This window comes from Anolis carolinensis, chromosome 1 (genome assembly GCF_035594765.1).
Source record: "Anolis carolinensis isolate JA03-04 chromosome 1, rAnoCar3.1.pri, whole genome shotgun sequence".
NCBI classification, from domain to species: Eukaryota; Metazoa; Chordata; class Lepidosauria; order Squamata; family Dactyloidae; genus Anolis; species Anolis carolinensis.
In genome coordinates, this window is record NC_085841.1 from 288,420,047 (window position 1) to 288,444,217 (window position 24,171).

Sequence of the window (24,171 nt, forward strand, 5' to 3'; positions counted from 1 at the left end):
GAAATCTCCAGTTGAGTTGCAATCACATTTGTAAAAAGTGGCATATGTTCCTTTTCCTCGCCCATATAGAGATTTAAAAGATAATCTGATCACTATATTTTGATGAACAAGATGACTTTCATTATATAGAAATCATGATCTCCAGTTACCCAAATCAATAGGATTGTGATGTATATGGAATGCTGCTCTAACTCACAGGATTACCCATGACAGTGTTGGCAAAACTAATTCATTTTATGGTTGTACTATCAGTTATTTCTCTATTATGTTCAATTACTTTTTGAAAGAGGAACATTTTAACATTCTAAGTGAATGAATTATTATTGAAAAACAAACACCTTTTGACCGTAAATAGAACCTATTACTCATTAGGCAAAAGAAGTAATTTCTTTCAAATTGTTACATTGCTTTTGAAACATAATTTTAATATGTTCTTGCTAGCCAAAGGATAAAGTAGTTATGAATATTGTCTGTAACTCATTACTTCCAACACCAGCAATTTATAGATTTAACAAAATCTATTTAACAAAATGAAACAGCTGCAGTGTTTGGTGAGATTCCTGTTTATTTTCCAACTGTAAAACACAAGGAACTGAAGTGCAGTTTCAGTGTCCACAGGGAAACCTCAAAATAAAAAATGGTAGTCTTCAAGGCACAAGAGTTATAAACTCTGAGTTAAAATATTTTTGCAACACAAAAAGCAAGTACTGGAATTCTGACATACAGTTCAATATAGTTTTGTTTTTCTTGTTATTTTAGCTAAACGTTTGTGCTAAACCATATTTTTATAATATTCTGTCAACCCATCAAGTCTTAACTGACCACCATCTCCCTGTTGACCTTTCTGGTCAAAGGGTGGAATGTGATGTCTGTCCACAAGCCCTGCCTTGGATTGAAAACAAAGAATAAATAGCTAGCTAGAGTCATTATAAGTTTCAGTCTGTAGAAATGAAAATACATGAGAGAAGTTATAGAGGATTATAGTTCAGTCACAAGCTCTTCTATAAGTTTTGTTCTCAAATGGATGAAGTACTCAGCCAAACCAAATACCATCTTTTGAATATGTATATACTCAACAAGTTCTTTTTTTTTTTTTGGTAATAATTTTTATTAGAAATTTTCATACAGCTTATACATCGAAAGAGGGGGAACAATATTTATAGGAAAGTTAAGAAAAATAGAAAGAGAGACAAAAAAATAATTATTATAAAATCCTAGAGAAAAAGAAAAAAAAAGGTTTTTGAACTTCCGTTAAACTCTTGTTCCTGTTCAGTTTTCTTTTATTCTGCTTCTTTTTAGTTCTCTCCCGTTTGCTTAAAAAGAAAATCTTTATTTTCCTACTATTCTTCAAGGATTGTACTTTAAATTCATATACTCTTCAAATACCGACCAGTCAGTCTTCTTTACACCCTTGCCAGTATTTTTTTTTCAAATAGTATGTTAGCTGTTCCATGTCTTTTATCTCCCATACTTTTTTTTAACCAATCTTCTCTATCTGGTATCTGCTCCATCTTCCACATCTTTGCAAAGACCATCCTTGCTGCCATTGACAAGAATATAACTAGTTTTTCTTTATTGATATCCTGAAAAATGTCTTTATCCAGAATGCCCAAAAGGTAAGTCTCTGATTTCATTGAGTAGTTCATCTTTAAAACTATCTGACTTTCACCATGCACCATATTCCAGAATTCTCTTGCTTTATTACAAATCCACCAACAATGATAAAATGTGCCCTCCTTGGTCTTACATTTCCAACATTTATCATTGGCTTGTTTGTACATTACACTTAGTTTTTTGGGGGTCAAATACCATCTATGTATAATTTTAAAACAGTTTTCTTTTAAATCCGTGGCATAAGTAAACTTCATTCTTCTTGTCCAAATCTCAGTCCATTTTGACAGAAAAATTGACCTACCTATGTTTTTTGCCCAATTCACTATCTAATTCTTGACTACTTCCGTCTCCGTTTCCCATTCCAGCAGTTTATTATATAGTTTTGTTATTAATTTTCTTTCCAACATACAACAACCCTGTGATCCCGGCCATTCGACAACACATTAAATTTTCTTTGAGAAGAGAAGAGCCTATCAGATAAACAACTGAGACAAAAATGGGTCACTCAGTACTTAAAAAATTTAAAAGAGCCTTTAAATTTTCATTGCAACAGACCCATGCCCAGACAAAGCCTTTGGAACATTTCTGAAGGCCAGATCTTCAAAAAGCATCATGTACATGGAATGTGGTTTATGGAACTCTCTCTTCGCAGACTGCTGAGCCATTCATTTTTCATTCCTCCATCACTTTCTGAGCAACACTTCACAAGCACAGATGGTTCTGTGGGAGCTGTTCTCTGTGATGTGAATCCATTCAGGTGGAGAATGAATATGAATAATAGTAGTCAAATTGTGGAACCAATCCCTCTCAGTTAACCTCATGGTGAGATGAAGGGCCTTAACTGGGTGGGAAAAACTTACGTAATAGAGCTCTTGTGTGATTTGGAACATATATTAAAGATGCATGGGTTCTCACCATTGGGAAACAATTACCTTCTCTGTGTGGTGAATATCAAAATCAATACGACCCAAGAACACCCAGGAAGAGACTTGGGCAACTGATAAAGATAAATTGAATCTTACTTTTTACCTTCCCACAGCTCATTTTCCTTCAAATCCATCTTAAGAACTCTTTCCCAAAAGCCTTGCTAAGTCTATTGTAAAAGATTTGTACAGTTATAGAGAAAAGCTCCTACAGGGATTTGGGATGTTGTTAGCTGAACTAAGGGCTCTTCCAGGGGGACAAAAATTTTGAAAGGTGGTTGTAGTTACAGTATTTGTTGCTGTGCTGTCTAACTGGCCATCTTTCCTGCCACTTATTTTTTGGGAACAGCTGGTGAAAACAATATTGGGTACTGCTGTTTGCAGTTGCCTATGAAAATTTGAAACTTGGGACATTGTAGATTAAATGTACAGTAGAGTCTCACTAATCCAAGCCTCGCTTATCCAAGCCTCTGGATAATCCAAGCCATTTTTGTAGTCAATGTTTTCAATATATCGTGATATTTTGGTGCTAAATTCGTAAATACAGTAATTACAACATAACATTACTGCATATTGAACTACCTTTTCTGTCAAATTTGTTGTATAACATGAAGTTTTGGTGCTTAATTTGTAAAACCATAATCTAATTTGATGTTTAATAGGCTTTTCCTTAATCCCTCCTTGTTATCCAAGATATTCGCTTATCCAAGCTTCTGCCGGCCCGTTTAGCTTGGATAAGTGAGACTCTACTGTACTTGAGGTGTATTAACTCAGCTGCATCCAAAAAGACACAGGACTTAGCTTGTAATTACAAGCTCTTTCTCCAGGAAGATTGTCAGGATTGCTGAAAAATATTCAAGAGGACTGTAAGCCTCAAGGCCTGATAGGGGCACTATCCTAATAGGCTTTGCTCATAGAAAGTCCAAACGCTGCTTCCTTCAAGGCATTTGAAGCTGTTAAACAGCAAGCTTGTACACAGAGAAACCATGATGTTTTACCATGTTTGCACATTCCCTTCCCAGCTGGTTTGCCCAAATCGAAAGCTGGAAGATCATGTGGAGCAATGATGACTAAAGTTTTTTGCTTGGACAGAATCAGAGATCCCATAAATGTATCCATGCACCCATTCATGAATTAATGGCACAAATGCCCATCCAAAGTAGCATAAAGTGTAGACAGAGCTTGTAAGAGTTAATCTGGGGGCTGCAGTGCACAGAATCTCCAGAGATACAACTGGGATAGTGAAAAAACTTAACCTTTACAAGTGGAGGTTGTGAAATATTTGTGTCCATTCGTTATATGTTTCCACAATCTACATGGTAGTTTTACACAAAAACACCCTGCATTGGCTGGTGGTTATTACTGTAGGTAAAGGTAAAGGTTTTCCCCTGATGTGAAGTCTAGTCATGTCCGACTCTGGGGGTTGGTGCTCATCTCCATGTCTAACCCAAACAGCCGGCATGATCCGTAGACACCTCCAAGGTCATGTGGCCGGCATGACCACATGGAGCGCTGTTATCTTCCCGCTGGAGCGGTACCTATTGATCTACTCACATTTTGTCACGACCCAGGCTACAGAGCACCAATAACCATACGCAGAGGCCAGATTCTATCTAATATCTTTATTAAGGAAATATATAAAGTTAGTAAAAGCAAATGTAAAAGATAGTCCAGAAGCAGACCTTTCAGGAAAGGTCAAAATTAGTCCAAAGAAATAATGTCCAATATGAAATATTAAGGTCCAAAGTTGTAATCCAATAACCGAAACACTCACTTTGACTAGCAAAGTGAGGGGAGATGACAAGGTCCTTTAGTCCATGAAACTTGAGCGAGGCTAAGAAATAACTTGATACTTGAAACAAGGCTTGAACGTGGAACAAGGTAACTAAGAACAAGAACAAGGTCCGTGGAATAACTTGATAAATCCGTGGAACAAGGCAAGGATTGATCCTGGGAAACAAGGCAAAGTCCGTAGATAAACAAAGGCTGGGAAGCAAGGTGAAGGCTGGATAGCAAGGCAAGGCTTGAGCAGGAGCGAGGCTTGAACCGGAGCGCGCTGTCCAGACACAACTCGCTCCGTAGGCTGACGAATTGACTCCGCGAAGTTACTACGCGGGCAAAACACCTATATAGAGTCTAACTTTCCCACCGAAACAGTTCTCTGGGAATCAGAAACGAAAGCTAAACTCTGAGACCAGATGTTAAACTCCTTAAAGATTCTCACGAGAAGCAGTCTTAATTGGCTACATTCTTAGCTGCAATTCTTGCACTCCTGCGCGAAGCTGAATCTAAACTTCTCTGTTGTTTACAAAACTCCCGGCGCAAGAACACGGGAGAAGTAGGCTCTGGGCTTGTTTGACATACTTCTGGGAGACAACTTTCTTGCAGGTGCAAGGTTCCCAGATCTGCCTGGGAAAGATCTGGCTGAGAGGAATCCAGTTCAGACTGGGAAGGTAAAAAACCCAAGTTTTCATCTTCATCAGGAATTACCATGTCCTGAGCAGGACTACAAGGCCCATGGGTCATCACACATTTGCATGTTTTTGAACTGCTAGGTTGGCAGGAGATGGGGCTAACAGCGGGAGCTAAAACCACTCCCCAAATTCGAACCGCCAACCCTTCTGTCAGCAAGTTCAGCAGTTCAGCGGTTTAATCCACTGCGCCACTGGGGGCTCCGGTTATTACTGTTGTAATGCTGAATGCATAATAATATAAAAACAACACAAAAACTCTTGGTTATTATTTCTGCTGAATTCACCACCATCATCATCTAAAACATGCTAAATTGGTTGGTGGTTTCCAGCTAGACATTCCAAAAGAAATAATATAAAATACTGTGCATATCAAGAATTTGGTGCTTCTGATTGAAAGAAAGTATTCGCTACATTGTATGGCTGGCAACAAATGGAACTGGAATTGAACAAGAGAAACTTGTAAGCCAAATAGAGCTTTAACAGTGTTAACTGCAACACTCAGCTCAAAACATGTGCAGTGTTTTTAAATCTGCAGGTGGTGAAAGTCGGGAACAAATTCAGGTCTGCCTAAGGTCAGTGTTCTGTTTTCACACCCATGATCTTCCAGCTTTTTTGAAATGCAAAATGAAGAGAGAAGTATCTCCCTGTCTGACTAGGGGCAAATAAACCCAGGGTGACCTTAAGGGGAAGGAGGAAGTTTTATTCCACCTTCAGATCTGAAGTACAATTGAGACCTCAAGTATGTTAAAAATGAAGGAACTGTTATTCTGATAATCTGTCTAGACTTAGCAAAGAAAGATGTGGAGAAGAAATAATGTTGATCTGAAGAATAAAACAACAGAAAAGTTGAAACTAGTAAAATTCTACTGAATTCCACAGACTGAGTGTTCAGATCACATTTCCCTCTGGTGGACAAACCCAGGGTGTGCTAGCTTGGAACTGAGATTGCTTTTAGAGCTGAAACCATGACTGACATGGCAAGAGTACAGCATTAGCTCATTTATTTCCTTTACAGATGTCCCATGAGAAGTCCCCCACTTGTATGTTTTAATATTCTACAGGCCATATCCATTGTATTACAAAGACAAAGTGTGAACGAGGTTTTTGGACGAACGGATCTGAGCATACGTATTTTTAATTTATATATTGTAATTTTATACTGTATTTAACAGTTTTAACTGATTTGATGTATTGTTGATTGATTTTGTATAGGCATCTAATTGTGCCAGTGTTGTAAGCCGCCCTGAGTCCCTTTGGGTGAGAAGGGCGGGATATAAATATTGGAAATAAATAAATAAATAAACTACTAACACTGTGGGACAATAGGAAAAAAATGCCACTTATAGAAAGTATAAAAAAGCTCTGAACTAGCAGCACTCTCCGTATCTGACAGATACAAAATGGATAAGAGGAGGCTGTAGGGAAAGACTGTTCATTAGCATAATTCTGGGGATAGTTGGCGTAAGAGCACCCCCCTCGCCAAAATGGTTTTCTGTCTCACTATTTTCAGTGCTACTATATTCAAAATATTTTCACAGAATTACCAATAATTCCGCTCTAGCATCGGGGAAAGCTGTTCAAATAAAAAGCTTATTCATCAAGGCTAACACAGACGACACTATAATTATTCACCATGCTGAAATCATATAGCCATATATGGTATATGAGGCGAGCTTTAGGCTCCCCTTATTAGTTAGTTCAGCCCTCATTACACTAAGGCAAGCTGTTTAATCTTATGGCATTGTCTGAAATGACCTATAAGCTTCAATTTATTTTTAACAGTGTTAGGGACCTTCTGGTATGAATAGTGGGAAATGTATGAAGTTCCAATTGCATTTGAATTGTCTTGCAGAGCAGTTCAGTATTCACCAAGTGTGACTTGTTATTATTAGAAATTAGGATAGTGGCTTAGAGGTTTGGAGTCCTAAAACGAATCTGGATTTCAGAATCACAGAATGCGGTTATGAGGATCAGGATGTGCCTTTGCATCTTTATACAATGCCATGTTTACTAGTGATGTGAAAATCATATGGAATTATTATTATCTATATGCCTTCTCTTTTAAAATTATCAGTAGTTACAGCTATACACATTTGCACAGAATGATGAATCAATGTATAGAAATGATGGATTTCTTAATACAACTTGTTCAGTTAACTGTGCAATGAAAGTATAATACAGTATTGATATTATCAGCATTCAGTACTGATGCCTAAACTATTGTTGAGTGTTTTCCTGTTTTAAGCAATTCAAAGTTTTCAGTTACTTGTAACAGAGCTTTAAGTTAATTGTAATGGAACTTATACAATTGTGTATTTTAATTCTAACTAGCTTGTGTACCTGGCAATGCCTGGGTTATTTGAGAAGGGCCCTGTTTGTTTTTAGGTGTTAGATATTTTCAGTTTGGTCCTATGTTACGCTATGCCTTAGAAAAAAACTCAGTCTTTGCTTTTGTTTTTTTATGAATGCTACCATTAGGAAATGCATAAGTATGCAGGTGAACTACAATTCCCAAATATCTTGGGTCAACCCTCCAACCCCCCCCCCCTCCCCTCCAGTATGCACAGTTGGCCATGTAGGGTCTGTGTGCCAAGTTTGGTCCAGATCTGACATTAGCTGGGTTCAGTGTTTTCTGAATATGGGTGAACTGTAACTCCTGGATGCCAAAATCAATCATCCCCAAACCCTGCCAGTATACAAAGTTGGCCGTGTTGGGTCCTGTGTGCCAAGTTTGATCCACATCTGTCACTTGCTGGGTTCAGTGTTCTCTGAATACAGGTGAACTATAACTCTCTGATGCCAAGGTCAATCACCTGCAAAGCCTGCCAATATTCACAGTGGGCCATGTTGGGTCTGTGTGCCAAGTTTAGTCCAGATCCATCACTTGCTGGGTTCATTGTTCTCTGAATATGCGTGAACTATAACTCTCTGATGCCAAGGTCAATCACCCCAAGTTGGCAGCGTTGGGTCTGTGAGCCAAGTGTGGTACAGATCTATCATTGGTGGGGTTCTGAAAGCTCATGGAATACAGGTGACCTATAACTCCCAGAGATAAAGGTCAATCACCTCCAAAGTCCATCAATATTCCCAATTGGCCATGTTGAATTTATGGGCCAAGTTTGGTCCAAATCCGTCGTTTGCTGGGTTCAGTGTTCTCTGAATACAGGTGAACTAAAACTCCTGGATGTCATGGTCATTCATCCCCAAACCCCACCAGTATGCAAATGTGGCCATGTTGGGTCTGTGTGCCAAGTTAGTTCCAGTTCCATCATTGGTGGAGTTCAGAATGCTCTTAGATTGCAGGTGAACTATACATCCCAGTCCCCACAACTCTATAAATCATGGTGAATTCTCTCCAAACCTCTCTAGTATGTTCAGATGCTGAGCAATTCCTCTATTTGCTGTGTGCCATAGAAAAGAATAGGAAAGGGCTAAGAGAGAGGCAGTGAACGTGGTCATGCAAATGGAGAGAAAGGAACACTAGGATGTGTTTGCTGTAACCTGCAATGTCCTGGGAGGGAGTGACTTGGTGGCTCCTCAGCACTGGGAACTATAGTCTGTTTGTGGAGGCCGGAAGCTGTCTGTGTGAGTGGGCACATACAGATTTTCACTTTTATTATGTGTATAGGTGATGGTTACTGATTTTTTTAGAACACTTTTTGAGCAAATTGAACATACAGTTAAACTGACCTGACTGACTAGTTCACTCAGAACTATGATTAAATGAACTCTCGGTTCAAAGTGACAGGTAAGAAATATAACACTGATACTTTCCAGACAATATTATATGCATAGTGAGACTGACATGTAGTATCCACCACTGGAAGCACCAGGCTCACATCAACATCTTGTCCATGTTACCCGACACTCAAGCTAATTCCACTCTATCTTGTTTCACGAGTCTTGTAGCTGCATCCTTATCTTCAACCAAACAAACCGTGCTTGTTAAAACTCAACTTGTGAGCAAACTCCACAATATAAGTTCACAAACACCTTTAATCATATAGATTTGTAGGAGGACAGAGAACAATGCAGCCTCTGCAATGAATGAGGGAAAATGGGAAGGTCACTTACAGTGATGCATCTGTAAGTCTCTAGCCAGGTTGCTTTCTCCATAAGAGAATCTTCAAAAGACATTAAACTCTTAAGTCAAATGTACATGTATTGCTTAGTCACTTGTCTACAATCAACTGCACTCTGAGAGAAATTAGTTAAAGTAATTTCCCTTCAATTCCAGATGATCTTAGAGATGAAAGTGGGATCAAAATTACTTCCAGGATCTCATTTTTTTCTAAAGGATATTATAAATTATACTACTAGACATTTACATTCTCAATAATTGGCACAGCACAGGAAGTTGAGGTATGGGAATAAAACATCAGTTCCTAAAAACTAAGCATTGTAAGTACATCTGACAACATTTCTCCAAAAATCCGTCTGTCTGTTGTAAAACGTTTGTACAGATGTGGAGGGAAGTTCCTGCAAGATCTTCAGGTATTACAAACCAAACTGGGGTCCATTTTCTAGAAATTTCCAGCACCAGCTATAAAATTTTATTATCATCCTCAATTGTGTTTAATTTCAAGAAATATTTGAACTAAAAAAACATTCTCTTCTCCTTTATCTCTCATTATTTGCTAAGATAGTTATAGTGTTATAATACATCAGTAAAATGGCACTTTTGCACAATTTTTCTAAGATTTAAAAAATGTAAGATAGAAAATTATCCTTCAAATCGTAGAACCATTTCTGCAAATAACATCAACAAACATTTGGAAGACCCTGATGCAGACTCAAGAAATTATTGCAAACAGTTTCTCAAAATAATGAAACAGGGAAAGATAAGCAATAGCAACTGTCAAAACTCATGAAGCTATATTATGAACACTAATGCCTTTTTGGACCAATCTGAATGAGGTTTAAATGCCAAACATCTTCCAAATAGGAACAGGACAAATGATCTGAATATCTTTCTTGCTCACCTCAGTTTAAGAAAGAAACACTGACATGAGCTCAGAAAATTTTCTAAACTATCCTGGAATTATAGCAAGTCAACATAATTTACTGGGCTTTGTCCTTACTCCCAGTTTTCTGTGTAGCATAGAAACCAAACTGTCTGTCCAAGGTGGAGAAATAGTTTCCTCTTATTTTAGTACAGATATGCCATTGGCTGAAATAAGAGAAATTACATTCTGTTCTAAACTGCAAGCCCTCAGCAGGTTAATAAAATGTTTGTGTGAACTAGCATCTTTTGTGGACTTATTTATAGTATTAGCCAAACTGATTATAAAACTGTCTTTACAGATTTTTGTAAGATAGAATGTAGCATTGCATCTGAAAGTACAAGTATTGTGATCCCACTAAGGAGATCTGTGCATATAGATCGGTACTTTGGATTCTACATGTGGGGATTAGTTGTACATCTAGCCACACCACATTTGAATTGGATTTATTTTCTGAAATACATTGAAATATGCACCACTATCCAAATAGTCATACTCATAGTCACACATTAACAGCTCATATTGTACATATCTAGAATTGCCTTTGGCAACTATTTTTAAAGAAAAGTCTGAATTATATTATACTATTCTTTCTCTTCTCCCTCAAGGGAGCTCGGCTCTGTACGTTTTTGGTATCCATGACAAGGCAGCTCCCTGAGGAATGGGGTCATTTGGTTTCTGAACAAGCACCTGCGGCTTGCTCAGGTCTTCAGAGACATAATTGGAGATATTTACAGATATTTACAAGCCAAGAGAAATTTGATTCCTCTTAACCTCAAGATACCATAACTGTTTCCTGCCAGAAATATGCTTGGACAGACCTGGAATTGAGGCCTCACAATGTTTCCCATGACCCAACATAGATCGGGGAAAGATTCAAGAACATGGGGCTGCAATGGTTTATCTTGGCCTCTGGGTTTGTTTTGGCTCAAACAAATATTTTGGCTCTCTTTCCTATCTAGTTGCCAGTAAAAACAGGGATACTTACCATGCTGAAGATGACAGTGGAACGCATGCCAGCTAACAAGAGGGCATTTGAACTGTAAACATCTTTTCAAGTTTTTTGTTATGTTTTTATACCAAGATATGTCAAAGAATTTGTACACATTTGTTCTACTGCTTATCTCAAGTTGCTTTCCTACTAGCCTTTCCCCTTATTTTTAAACTGCTCCTTGTCACAGTGGTAGAAACCATGTTCAAAACTATTTTAATTAATCTTGGAAGTTCTTTTGCTTTTCTGGTTAAATCACTGCAAAATGCCTCTGCAAATTCTCCTAGGCTAGGGTGTAACCCTTTCTATCTGCCCAATTTGTACATGGTGCTTACTCCACCCTCTTGTCAATGAGATGTCTGGCAGATGATAAATACATAATTTCCCAGAGTAGACAGATACTGGGGGAAGGGGTCAAACAAGGCAAAGGCACAGGAGGGTGGTACAACCTTTAAAAACATGCCACCTCACTAAAGTACATGCCACACCACTGTTGTTCCCAGTCTGTACTAGTCTATATTTTATGGAGTATATACTAGTGTTGCTGGAGGGGGCAAAAATAGCATATTGGATCCCAAGTAAGAATTTTATCCCTCCCACTATGAAAATCTCCTTCAGTTCCAAAATTTATAGTATTCTAGTAATTTTAAACATTCGTTGAGCATTTAAAGATGGGTTTTAAGTATCCATTCCAAATAAAGGGGCAGGCAAAGCTACCAAAGAAATGAAAACAAAAAAATGATTTTCTATGTGTCAGTCCCCACAATGCTAGAAACTGGGAGCTGAAAAAAAACTTTTAGGGGAGGCAGACTTTTTATTTGGAGTACAATGCCTTCATTATGCCTCTTCTTCATGGCTATACCCCTGAACAGATGAATTTTTAGCATGTCATTACAATTACGGTAATGTTTTAGAAGTTATACATGTACATGGTGGGCTAAAAGTCATAAAGGAGTCTGATACATACTGTATATGATGATATGGTATTTGACGCTATTTAAAATATTTGATTTGTCACACGTAATGCAAGTTTATTTCACACACACACATATACTGTATATGACTCTATGGAATTGTAAATTAGAAACAAAAAGGTGTTATTAAATACTGAAACCCCTTTGGGACTTAAGGCCCACCCTGAATAACTGTATGCTAGGTATATGTTACCCTCCAGATGCGACTGAACGGTAATCTCACACTTCTCCATTTGATTTGCTTGCAATGAACACTTCATTCTCCCAATTTTCTTTGATGAATTAGGAACACATGACTCATGAAACTGATGTTACAGAAACAACTGTTTATACTATACACACAGCAGTCCACCATTTTATTAAATATTTGTTATGTTTAATAGAGTAACACCCTTCCCTTGGGCAGAGCAGTTTATGTCCCTCAACACATTTTGGGAGTTTATCCAATACTGTCTCTACAACACAGTATTGGAATGCTCACTTTCTTTGGGGAATACATTAATATGATTTTATATTCTGATTATAAAGTCCAAAATCAACAGTGCAAGGATTTAATTTCTTTGCTCCACTTCAGAATCATGATTCAAATACATTGAAGCAACTATAGCATTCATGTATCATCAAGCACCAACAATTTCATACTCAATATTTAATCTGACACTTAGAGGTATGCCAGTGAATAGGAAAAACAAAAAAAAAATCTGTAATTCTATGAGGTGTAAAACCAGAGAGGGAAACAGAGAATGTCTAGTTCGGTTAACTACTAGTGCATGTGTTCAGCTCATTAGACTTTTGGACTTATCCAGCAAGGCACCTCATAAGTTGAGGAGAATTATTTCTTTGCAGCTGTTAATTTTTAACTCACAAGCCACTTCCATGTGCATATAGGATAATTTTTGAAAGTGTTGCCCAACTCCATGCCTTTCAGAAATGTTGGGCTCCAGGTCCCAGTTTACTGGTTTGAGGTTTCTGAAAATAGTATGCACTACTCCAATTACATGTACAAGAATTTGTATCTAGAGTGAGTTCCAAATATATGCTTTATAGTATGAAGAGTTTGGAGCCCAGTTTGCTCCCCCCAGGCCACTAAGTAAATCACAGTTCCTGGTGGCAACCAAGATTGCAATTCTCTGCTTTCATATGTTCGGTTGTGAGAAATGAGGGGAAATGTTCCGGGAACCACAAAAACTGGTCGAGGGGGACACCACAGCCCATTGATCACCTGCTTGTTGATCCACTCATAATTTATAGATACTATTTAGAAAAATAAAGCTCTGTTTTCCAGTCCTCTAAACAATGTTAAGTTTTGCATCTACCAAGCACAGTGGTCAACATATTTTTGATTCAAAAGTATTGTTTTGAATACATATTAAGGCAGTGGTTCCCAAGTTTTGAACCTCCAGGTGTTTTGGACTTCAGCTCATAAAATTTCTGACTATTGGCTAACTTTTGGAGTTGAAGTCTGAACCGGCTTGGGAACCATTACATTAAAAAGTAGAAGCTAAAGTTCAGGAACCAGGATCCACCAAATAACACACTGGACTAAATATTTAGAATCACCCTCTGTATGAAGCCTGTTCACAGGGATCTGCATGCAGTGTGAAAGTCAGAAAGATCAACGCACACACACAGAGCTAGAGTTTTTAGGTGAGGGAAGGTGGGTAAGTTAATTTTAATGGTGTGATGTCTCATGGGCCATGTAGTCCCGTTCCTAGTACTATTATGGCAGACGAATAGGAAAACTTTGGTTTCCCACCGATTCAGCCAGAATCGGAGCCCCTGCACCTGCAGGATGTTTGCCCTCAAGAAGGCAGCCAAACAAGCCTTGGGCAGAATTCTCCCCCGTTCTCTCGCCGGGATAATTATAATCGAGATAGAGGCGCTAGGGAGGCGAATCGCCGAAGCGCCAGAATCGCTGCCAGACAATTAGCTGATTAAGCCTGTTTCCCTTGGGAAATCTTAAGGAGTCATGCATCTGGACACAGCTTGGGTTTCACTTCTTGTTCCCCAGGGAAAGTGTTCCTTGGCGGGAAAACAAGATCCTATATAGCTGTTCTACCGCAAGGAGATCCTTGCGGAGTCAATTCGTCAGCTTCGGGAGTAAGATCGTGTGTGGACTACGCAACTCCAGTTTCTTGTTTCTAGGACCTTGTTCTAGTTCCAAGCCTGCCTTGTTCTTCGGACCTCGCCACGGACCTTGTTCTTGTTTCTTGCTTCTTGTTGCCTCGTATCAAGTCTTGTTTGCCAAGAATCTAGTTTGTTTTCCAGCCTTGTTGTCAAGCTCCATTGGACTAAAGGACCTTGTCATTTCCCCACACTTTGCTTGGCAAAGTGTGTGTTTCGGTTATTGGATTATAACTTTGGACTCTAATATCACATATTGGACATTGCTTTTCTGGACTATATTTGACCTTTCCTGAAAGGTCTACTTCTGAACTTCATTCTTCACTTGTTTTTATTGACTTTATATATTCCTTTAATAAAGATATTAATTAGAATCTGGCCTCTGCGCATGGTTATTGGTGCTCCGTAGCCTGGGTCTTGACAAATGGGTGTATTGGTGGTATAAATAATGTATTGGAAAAATGGCTGACTATACAAATTGTATAATAATACATTGCTGAATGTGTGTGTGTACAAGAAAAATTGATTCAAAAGATTTTAATTTGTTGTTGTTGCCAATTATCTCAACTCTCTTATAAGAAGTTCAATTTTCAATACAAAGTTCAATACAAATTTTCTGATAAAATTATCTACCACTAGATGGTACTGCAAGCAAACAAAATGCAATGCAGGATTCTTATAACAAAGAAGGGAACAGATTAAAACTAAGAGACCCTTTGGCAAAGACACCAAATCTACTTGATACTGGAAACTAAGCAGTTACTACTTGAATGTACTAGGAAGGAATACCTGGCGCTACTGGCTAAATTTCTGAGAAAGGCAATGACACATCACATAAGTCTTCTTTGCCTAATAAAAAGTTTGAAATGTACAGGATTGCCATCAGTTGACAGGTGACTTGAAGTCACATATATGTATGCATGTATTCTCTCTCTGGCATGGCAAATGCACGTGCAACTACATGCTGACATGAAAAGATAACCAAACTTTATACAAAGAATAAGCATTTCCTCAACCATCATTGCTGTTCAGTGTTGTAGCCATAAGGGAATTTTCTTTTATTTGTTTGTGTTTGTGTATTTACATCCTGCTTTTCTCCCAGAAGAGCTGATCAGTCTGGATAATACTTTAGCTCATGAGACTACTTTACTATCTATCCTCACTATACTGCACACTTGGTTGGTTGATACATATGTGCCTTAATGCAAGTTCTATAGTGGTGCAACATACAGAATGGCAGAAAGAGTGGTTATTTGTAGTTCTGCAATCAACAAAAGAAGTCTACTAGAAGTTGAAACAAACACTTGCAACATTTAACGCAAGCAGCATTCTCAGACTATACTCTAGTAGTATACTTTTTCAAACACGTTTATTAACTGAGAAACTAAGAGTTTTCTTATATCATCCAATTTGTAGTAAAGGTCTTATTCCTATTAAAATGTCTTGAATTTAACTACTCAGAAGAATAAAAACTATTATATTTAAATATGCAATGCATACAATATGAGAAGTAAATATACTCTGGATTAGGTAGTTTGTAGACATGAAGACACATTAACATGTTTGTAGACATGAAGACACATTGACAGGCTTTTGAGTTCTGTTGTTGATGTTTTAAAAAGTGCTTTTAGGATGTTTTTAAGATGTTTTTTAAAGATGTTTTTAAGATGTTTTTTAAATTGTTGATTTTAGCCGGTTCTTGTAAGTCGCTCCGAGCCCTAGGGGAGTGGCGGCATATAAGTTTGAAAAATAAATAAATAAATAAATAACATCACATGTTCAGAACATCTACATATGTCAGAACCCTGGCTGCTGGGCACCAAAAACCATACACGGAGGCCAATCTCTATCTAATATCTTTATTAAAGAAATATATAAAAGCAATAAAAACAAGTGAAGAATATAGTTCAGAAGCAGACCTTTCAAAAGAGGTCAAATATAGTCCAAAAATGTATTGTCCAATAAATGATATTAGAGTTCAAAGTTTTAATCCACTTGACCGAAACACACACTCTTGCCAAGCAATAGTGTGGGGAAATGTCAGAGTCTTGGAAGTCCAATGAAGCTTGACAGCAAGGCTGGAAATAAACTTGATTCTTGGCTAGATCTGTGACTGGAAACAAGGCAAAACATGAAGCGTGGAGCAGGGTCCGTGGTTAAACTGCAAGGCTAGACAAGGCTCGAAAACTTGATCCGGGAAGCAAGGAACTGGGGTACGAAGTCCACACATGATCTCTCTCCTGAAGCTGATCAATTGCCTCCGCAAGGAATCTCTCGCGCCAAACCCCTATATTGGGTCTCGTTTTCCCGCCAACAATCTCTTTCCCTAGAGAACGAGAAGCGAAACCCACTCTGTCCAGATGCATTACTCCTTAGAATTTCCCAAGGGAAGCAGACCTAATCAGCCAGTTGTTTGGCAGCGATTCTTAGACTTCTCCGATTAGCTTCTCTGACTCCTCTGTCTTTAGAATAATATTCCTTCCTGGGAAACGGAGGGGAGTACTGCCCAAGGCCTGGTTTACTGAATTCCTGAGGACAAACGTCAACATCCGGCAGGTGAAGGGACTCCGGCTCTTGTTGAACCGGCGAAAACCCCATGTTTTCATCTTCATCTGCCACGATAGTATCAGGAACAGGACTACAAGGCCCATGAGGCATCACACTATCCCCGCCCCCAAGGCCCCCCTCATTTAGGGCCCCTCTCCGAGAATCGCGGGGCCGCGGCTTGGAAGGGTAGGCTTGACGGAAGCGGTGGACATGGACTGTGGAAGCGTCTTCCCAGGAGCGTTCTTCTGGGCCAAACCCCACCCAGTCAATGAGATACTGAAGGCGGCGGCGATGGAAGCGAGAATCCAAAATGTCCTGAACCTCGAATTCCTCCTCTCCGTCCACCAAAACAGGGGCGGGGGGCGGACGGCTCGCATCGGGGCATACACCATCCGCCGGAAGGAGCAGGGAATGATGGAACACCGGATGAATGCGCATGGAGCGCGGAAGTTGGAGTTTGAAAGTCACGGGGTTAAGTTACGCCACCACTGGGTAGGGACCAATGAAACAGGCATCTAACTTCCGGCAGGGACGGTGGGAGGGCAAAAAGCGAGTGGACAACAGGACCCGATCTCCTACCTTGATCTCGGGACTCGGCTGGCGATGGCCGTCAGCGTGGCGTTTGTAGTCCTCCTTGGCTTGATCCAGTTGCTGGTGCAAGAGTTCTTGCACCGCTGTGAGTTCCTGCAGCCAGTCCTCCGCTGCAGGGACTTCTGAGGTTTCAATGACAGAAGGAAAGAAACGTGGGTGGAAACCGTAGTTTGCAAAGAATGGGGTTTCTTTAGTTGAAACCTGGACACCATTGTTGTATGCAAACTCTGACAGAGGTAATAGGGAAGCCCAATTGTCCTGTTGGTAGTTTACATAACAGCAAAGGTATTGTTCCAAAGTGGCATTGGTGCGCTCAGTTTGCCCATCCGTTTGGGGATTGTGAGCTGAAGATAAACGAGAGTCTATGCCCAATAGTTTTTGTAGTGCTTTCCAGAAACGAGAGGTGAATTGAGATCCACGGTCAGAGACTAAACTCTTGGGCAATCCATGTAGTCGGAAAACATGTTGAAGGAATAAATCTGCAGTCTCTTTGGCCGTGGGGAGGCCATCGCAGGGGATGAAATGGGCCAACTTGGTAAAAAGGTCCACCACTACTAGAATCGTGGTGAATCCAAGGGAGGGTGGTAAGTCAGTGATAAAATCCGCGGAAATTATCTCCCATGGGCGAGAAGGAGTGGGAAGGGGATGCAGTAGCCCTGACGGCTTCTCCCTTCGTGTCTTGGAACGCTGACATACAGGACAGGTATTGACATATTTCTCCACATCCTTGCGGATCTTGGGCCACCAGAAATCTCGCAGGATCAAGTGCATGGTTTTAAATAGCCCAAAATGTCCTGCTGGCTTGCTGTCATGACACAGATGAAGTGCTTTTTCTCTGCCGGGACCTGGAGGAATGTAAACATGATTCCTGTAGCATAGTAGCCCGTTCTTAAGTGAGAATGGGAAACGTAGTCCTTGGCGAATCTGTTCTTGAGCCCAGGCATCTGTCTGTTGACTGGCTCTAATTTCTTGAGTGAAAAGGGATTCTGGGTTAGAGGGAGTTGGTTCAATTGAAGTGGATTTGGTGTTTCCCACTGTGAGCGTGGCAAAGTTTTCGGGTTGCAGCAATCGAGATTCTGAGGTCTCTCTGCGTCCTGCAGCATACTCTGGTTTCCGTGATAGAGCATCTGCTTGCTTGGTCTGAGCCGGGGTCACATAATGGATCTGGAAGTCGAAACGTTCAAAGAACAAAGCCCAGCGCTGCTGCCTTTGATTTAACTTTCGTGCGGTCCTTAGGTGCTCTAAATTTCGATGATCAGTATGAACTTCAATGGGAAATTTGGCCCCTTCCAACCAATGTCTCCAATTTTCAAAAGCTGCCTTTATGGCCAAAAGTTCTTTCTCCCAAATAGTGTAATTTCTCTCTGGGGCTGTTAGTTGACGGGAGTAATAGGCACAAGGATGAAGATGTTCTCCCACTGGTTGCATGAGTACAGCCCCAATTGCCACATCGGAGGCGTCAGCCTGCACAACAAAAGGGGTTTTAGGATCAGGGTGCTGTAGAATTGGCTGGGTCGTGAATAACTGCTTTAGCTGGTGGAACCCTTTCTCTGCTTGCTCCGTCCAGCGGAAAGGCTGTTTCCCTCGGATGCAGCTGGTGATTGGGTCAGACCAGCGAGCGAAGTCTGGGATGAATTTGCGGTAGTAGTTTGCAAACCCCAAGAAGCGCTGTACTTCCTTTTTGTTGGTTGGCGCCCGCCATTCCAATACTGCTGAAACTTTTGCCGGGTCCATGGAGAGCCCTAGTGGCGAGACGCGGTATCCCAGGAAGTCTACCTCTTGCAGATCAAAGGCGCATTTCTCTAACTTGGCATATAGTCCATGATCCCGCAATCGTTGTAGCACCATTCTGACGTGTTGCTCGTGTTCCGATTGTGATCTAGAAAACACCAAAAAATCGTCGAGGTATATGATCAAGAACCGATCTAGATAGTCCTGGAAGATATCGTTGACAAAATGCTGGAATGTTGCGGGAGCTCCGGATAATCCGTAATTCATGACTAGGGACTCAAATAATCCGAATTTGGTCTGGAAGGCGGTTTTCCATTCGTCCCCTTCTCTTATGCGAACTAGATTGTAAGCCCCGCGGAGATCCAGCTTGGTGTAAACCTTGGCCCCTCGGAGCTGGTCTAATAGGTCCGAGATCAGAGGCAGGGGGTAGCGGTTCCGCTTCGTGATATTGTTCAATGCTCTATAGTCCACAACCAAGCGTAGGTCCCCTGACTTCTTTTTCACAAACATCACTGGGGAAGCAGCTGGGGATTGAGAGGGTCTGATGAACCCCTTGCGGAGGTTTGACTCTATAAACTCCCTGAGAGCTTCTTGCTCTGGTTCAGTCAGGGAGTAGAGGTGTCCTCGCGGAATTGGGGCCCCCTCCACCAGGTCAATGGCACAGTCATAGGGTCTATGTGGGGGTAGTTTCTCGGCTTCCTTTTCATTGAAAACATCCCAAAAGTCCGAATATTTCTTGGGCAAGGTGATGATGGGCATGGCAGACCTTGGCTACTAGACAATGGTTTTGGCAATATCTTGAGGCGAACTGCAGTTCTCTGTTGGACCAGGAGATGTTTGGGTCGTGGAGTGTCAGCCATGGAATACCCAAAATCACAGGGAAGTGGGGAACCTCGGTAACGAAGAAGGAGATTTCTTCCATGTGTTCCCTTATCCACATTCTGGTGGGCTCAGTCCATTGGCTTATTGGACCTGTCTTCAGGGGTCGGCCGTCTATGGCCTGCACCACCCGGGCATTCTTGAAATCATGATATTGTAATCCCAGAGAGTCAGCATACTCTCTATCGATGAAATTGTTTGTTGCCCCTGAGTCTATCATGGCATGGATCATGACGGGTCCCTTTTTCACTGACCACAGCGTGACCACCAGGAGAAATAGGACCCCCGTTTGCGGCTCTTGAGTGGAGTTTTTGACCGGGTTGGCGAGCCTCTCTACGCCCGGTTGCTGGCTTCCCCCGCCGGCTTCGCTCCAGCCGCCTCGGCCGCCTCCGCCTCCGTGGAGGACGCCGCCACCAGACGGGCGGCAGGCTTCTTTTTGGCTGGACATTCTCTGGCGAAGTGGCCCCCATTCCCGCAGTACCAACACAGATTCAAGCATTGGCGGCGGGCCTTTTCAGCAACATCTAGTCTGGGGCACACATTGCCCAACTGCATCGGCTCCTCCTCGCTTCCCATGGGATTTGGGGCTGGCGGTGGGGTTCTCCATATTGGACGGGGCTGAACGCTGGTAGAAGTGTGGGGCTTTATTCCAGCTCTTCCACTCTGGCCTCGGAGCCACTGTTTTTGTTGGCAAGCAGGACTTCAGCCCGTAAACACTGGTTGATGAGTCTTTCAAGAGTCCCTGGGGGGTCCACCTTAGAGATTTCTTCCTGCATCTCGATGTTGAGGCCCTCGCGAAACTGTCCTCTGAGGGCTATATCGTTCCAGCCGGTGTTCTGAGCCAGCACCCGGAACTCGGCTATGTACCGGGACAATGGCCTGTCCCCTTGGAAGAGACGCCGGAGTTTATGGCCGGCCGCCTCCTCGTCGTCCTCGATCCCCCCGGTCTTTCTAAGGTGGTTCAAGAAATTTTGCGCGGTGTTTAGATGCGTGGAACCCGCATCGTACAATGCCGTCGCCCAAGTGGCCGCAGGCCCATCTAGGAGACTGAAGATCCACGCCACCTTGACATCTTCTTGGGGGAACTCGGCTTGGCGGGCTTCTAAGTACGCCTGACACTGGCGACGGAAGACATGAACCTTGGAGGCTTCTCCAGAAAACTTGGTTGGTAGCGCTAGGGCAGGGAGTCGGGCTCCGCGTTCCTTCAAGCCCCGTATTTCTCCCTCCTGCGTACGGAGTGTGTCCCGGATCCGATTGAATTCTTCTTGGGAAATGGTGTAACTGGGTGGTTGAGCATCAGCTCCGGTTCCTGTAGACATTCTGGCCTTAGGTTGTTTGGTGCTTAGGGTGGCAGAGTCAAACTGTCAGAACCCTGGCTGCTGGGCACCAAAAACCATACACGGAGGCCAATCTCTATCTAATATCTTTATTAAAGAAATATATAAAAGCAATAAAAACAAGTAAAGAATATAGTTCAGAAGCAGACCTTTCAAAAGAGGTCAAATATAGTCCAAAAATGTATTGTCCAATAAATGATATTAGAGTTCAAAGTTTTAATCCACTTGACCGAAACACACACTCTTGCCAAGCAATAGTGTGGGGAAATGTCAGAGTCTTGGAAGTCCAATGAAGCTTGACAGCAAGGCTGGAAATAAACTTGATTCTTGGCTAGATCTGTGACTGGAAACAAGGCAAAACATGAAGCGTGGAGCAGGGTCCGTGGTTAAACTGCAAGGCTAGACAAGGCTCGAAAACTTGATCCGGGAAGCAAGGAACTGGGGTACGAAGTCCACACACGATCTCTCTCCTGAAGCTGATCAATTGACTCCGCAAGGAATCTCTCGCGCCAAACCCCTATATTGGGTCTCGTTTTCCCGCCAACAATCTCTTTCCCTAGAGAACGAGAAGCGAAACCCACTCTGTCCAGATGCATTACTCCTTAGAATTTCCCAAGGGAAGCAGACCTAATCAGCCAGTTGTTTGGCAGCGATTCTTAGACTTCTCCGATTAGCTTCTCTGACTCCTCTGTCTTTAGAATAATATTCCTTCCTGGGAAACGGAGGGGAGTACTGCCTAAGGCCTGGTTTACTGAATTCCTGAGGGCAAACGTCAACATCCGGCAGGTGAAGGGACTCCGGCTCTTGTTGAACCGGCGAAAACCCCATGTTTTCATCTTCATCTGCCACGATAGTATCAGGAACAGGACTACAAGGCCCATGAGGCATCACAACATATGATTTTGATCCAATTTGAAATAGTCAATGGCAAGAAATGATGAGACTTTATAGTTCAGCATTATATGAAAGGGCCATACTTGTGAAGGGTATTTGTTCTAATTCAGTCCACAATGGACTGAATTAGAATAAATGCCCTTTGCAAGTATGGCGCTTTCACAAAACGCTGAACTATGAAGTCTCATCATTTCTTGCCATTGGCTATGCAAAAGGTAGGGTTGTGTTGGGACTGATGGGAAGTGCAGCCTCACAAATATTGGAGGGTTACATGTTCCACACATTACGTATATTATATGAAAAGAAATGATATTCCTATTTTGTGACCAATTATTATTTCACTTTTTCCTATCAAACCCTGCCCAACACTACAAATACAGTTAGACCCCTGTATCTACAAAGGATACATTCCAGACCCTGGTTACCTGAAATTGTGGATACGACTGAGCACCACTAAATTACCTGACTTCTGGTCCTAGCGTACCTAGAGTATTGTCCTCTAAATTAATGTGTTAAGTCTGTAGTACCAGAAGTGTGTGTGTGCGTGCCTGCGCGCATGCGTGTAATTTTAGATTTATATAAACACACTTGAATGTACTTACCCACTCGTAACGTCATCACTCCTTATATTTTTCCCCAGAACATCTCCATCACTCATATAACCAGGAGCATCCATGTTGATGCCTTCAAGATCTATTTCCTCGCCGCCTTTTTCTGAGATATCCATGTGGCAAACATTACTGCCCCGAGATGCCAGCTGTCTTCTCAAAGGTGCTGAATACATGTAACGCCCTGATTCTGCATTGATAAACCGGCTGGCATTGGCTCTTGGAGGATATCCATTGCCAACGGAGGGAGCATCACCTGCTTGAAGTCGGGGACTCGACTGCCCAAGTCTCCAAGATAAAGGTGTTGGCCTTCCTGTCAAACTGAGAATACTACGTCCACTTATTTCCGTGGTGACATTGGTATCAAAGGTGGTCTCCAGTGTGCTTGAAAAAGAAAAAATATAACATAAGTACATACAGTGACAAACGTTGGAAATAATTCCAAGATGCCTGGGGTGTGTAGCAGTTTTTCCCCAATTTGAATTAAAATCAAGCTGCACATTCCTCAGACATAAATATAGCATATCCCAAATTCACCAAATTGAGAAAAAGGAAGTATAAATATAAACAATAAAACCACAATATCTCCTTTAATATCCATCCAAGAAAATGGGAGGGGGGAACTCACTGTGGGACTTCATCTAGAATATATACCTTAATGTTGATGTTTGTGCGTTTTAGGATATGACCCATGATATATGAATGCTTGCTGATGCAGAATCAATGGTACTCACAACACACAAACCCAGAGCCAGAAAGCATGCTCACATTCAGTTGAATGTCTGTTTACAGTAAGAGTCAGCTCACTATTTTAATTCATAGACAGAAAGCATGCCCATGCCACTGATTTTTGAAGAGTGCTTTTGACATTTTTGTCTGTTAAAAAGTTATTGTTTATAACTCTTCATGTGTCAATGTTGTAAAATATTCATCTTGTAGATATATCTGGAAGCCAGTTCTGAAACAAAATACACTTCAAGGGGACTAAGATAGAACCTCTTCCTAAATGAGTATTAATATGGTTGCATTTTTCTGATACATTTGTTCATTATTAGTAATATTTGGTAATCGTCGTGTAACAAACTTCTTCTTATCTCTAAAATGTTACTAGGGTGCTCTAAATGCTCATTGCTTTCAATAATTGTACATACTATATCACTAGCAAAATTATAAGGCTTTGTTAATCCAAAGACCAGGTAGGAATTTAAGTTATGCACCTTATCAAGCAGGTCAAATACAGTTCAACTGCTTGTTTAAACACAGTATTACTGATTTGGTTAAAGTGTATTAAAGTCTCTCACAAATAAACCTAAATAACCTTCTTGATGGTAACCTTTGCACATTTCTATTCAAACATCACCTCTTGTATTTAATGAAAAATTCTATGGGACTAAGCTTTATACAGCAATCTCCTTTGCTTCCTCCCACTATCCAAAACTTTGTCTTCATCAATCTCTCTATTATATTTTAAAAAGTGCACC

At 41.1% G+C, this 24,171-nt stretch overlaps 1 protein-coding gene across 15 annotated transcripts in view; it reads right to left on the reverse strand.

The window, feature by feature from the left end:
* The window catches only part of nav2 (neuron navigator 2), a 691,770-nt gene that overhangs the window by 125,626 nt on the left and 541,973 nt on the right, over positions 1-24,171 (reverse strand). For all 15 annotated transcript variants that reach the window (XM_062967809.1, XM_003214661.4, XM_008106124.3 and 12 more), the window contains one exon: positions 22,685-23,074. In XM_062967809.1, the coding sequence (XP_062823879.1) occupies positions 22,685-23,074 (390 nt within the window). The remainder of the gene's footprint in view (positions 1-22,684; positions 23,075-24,171) is intronic.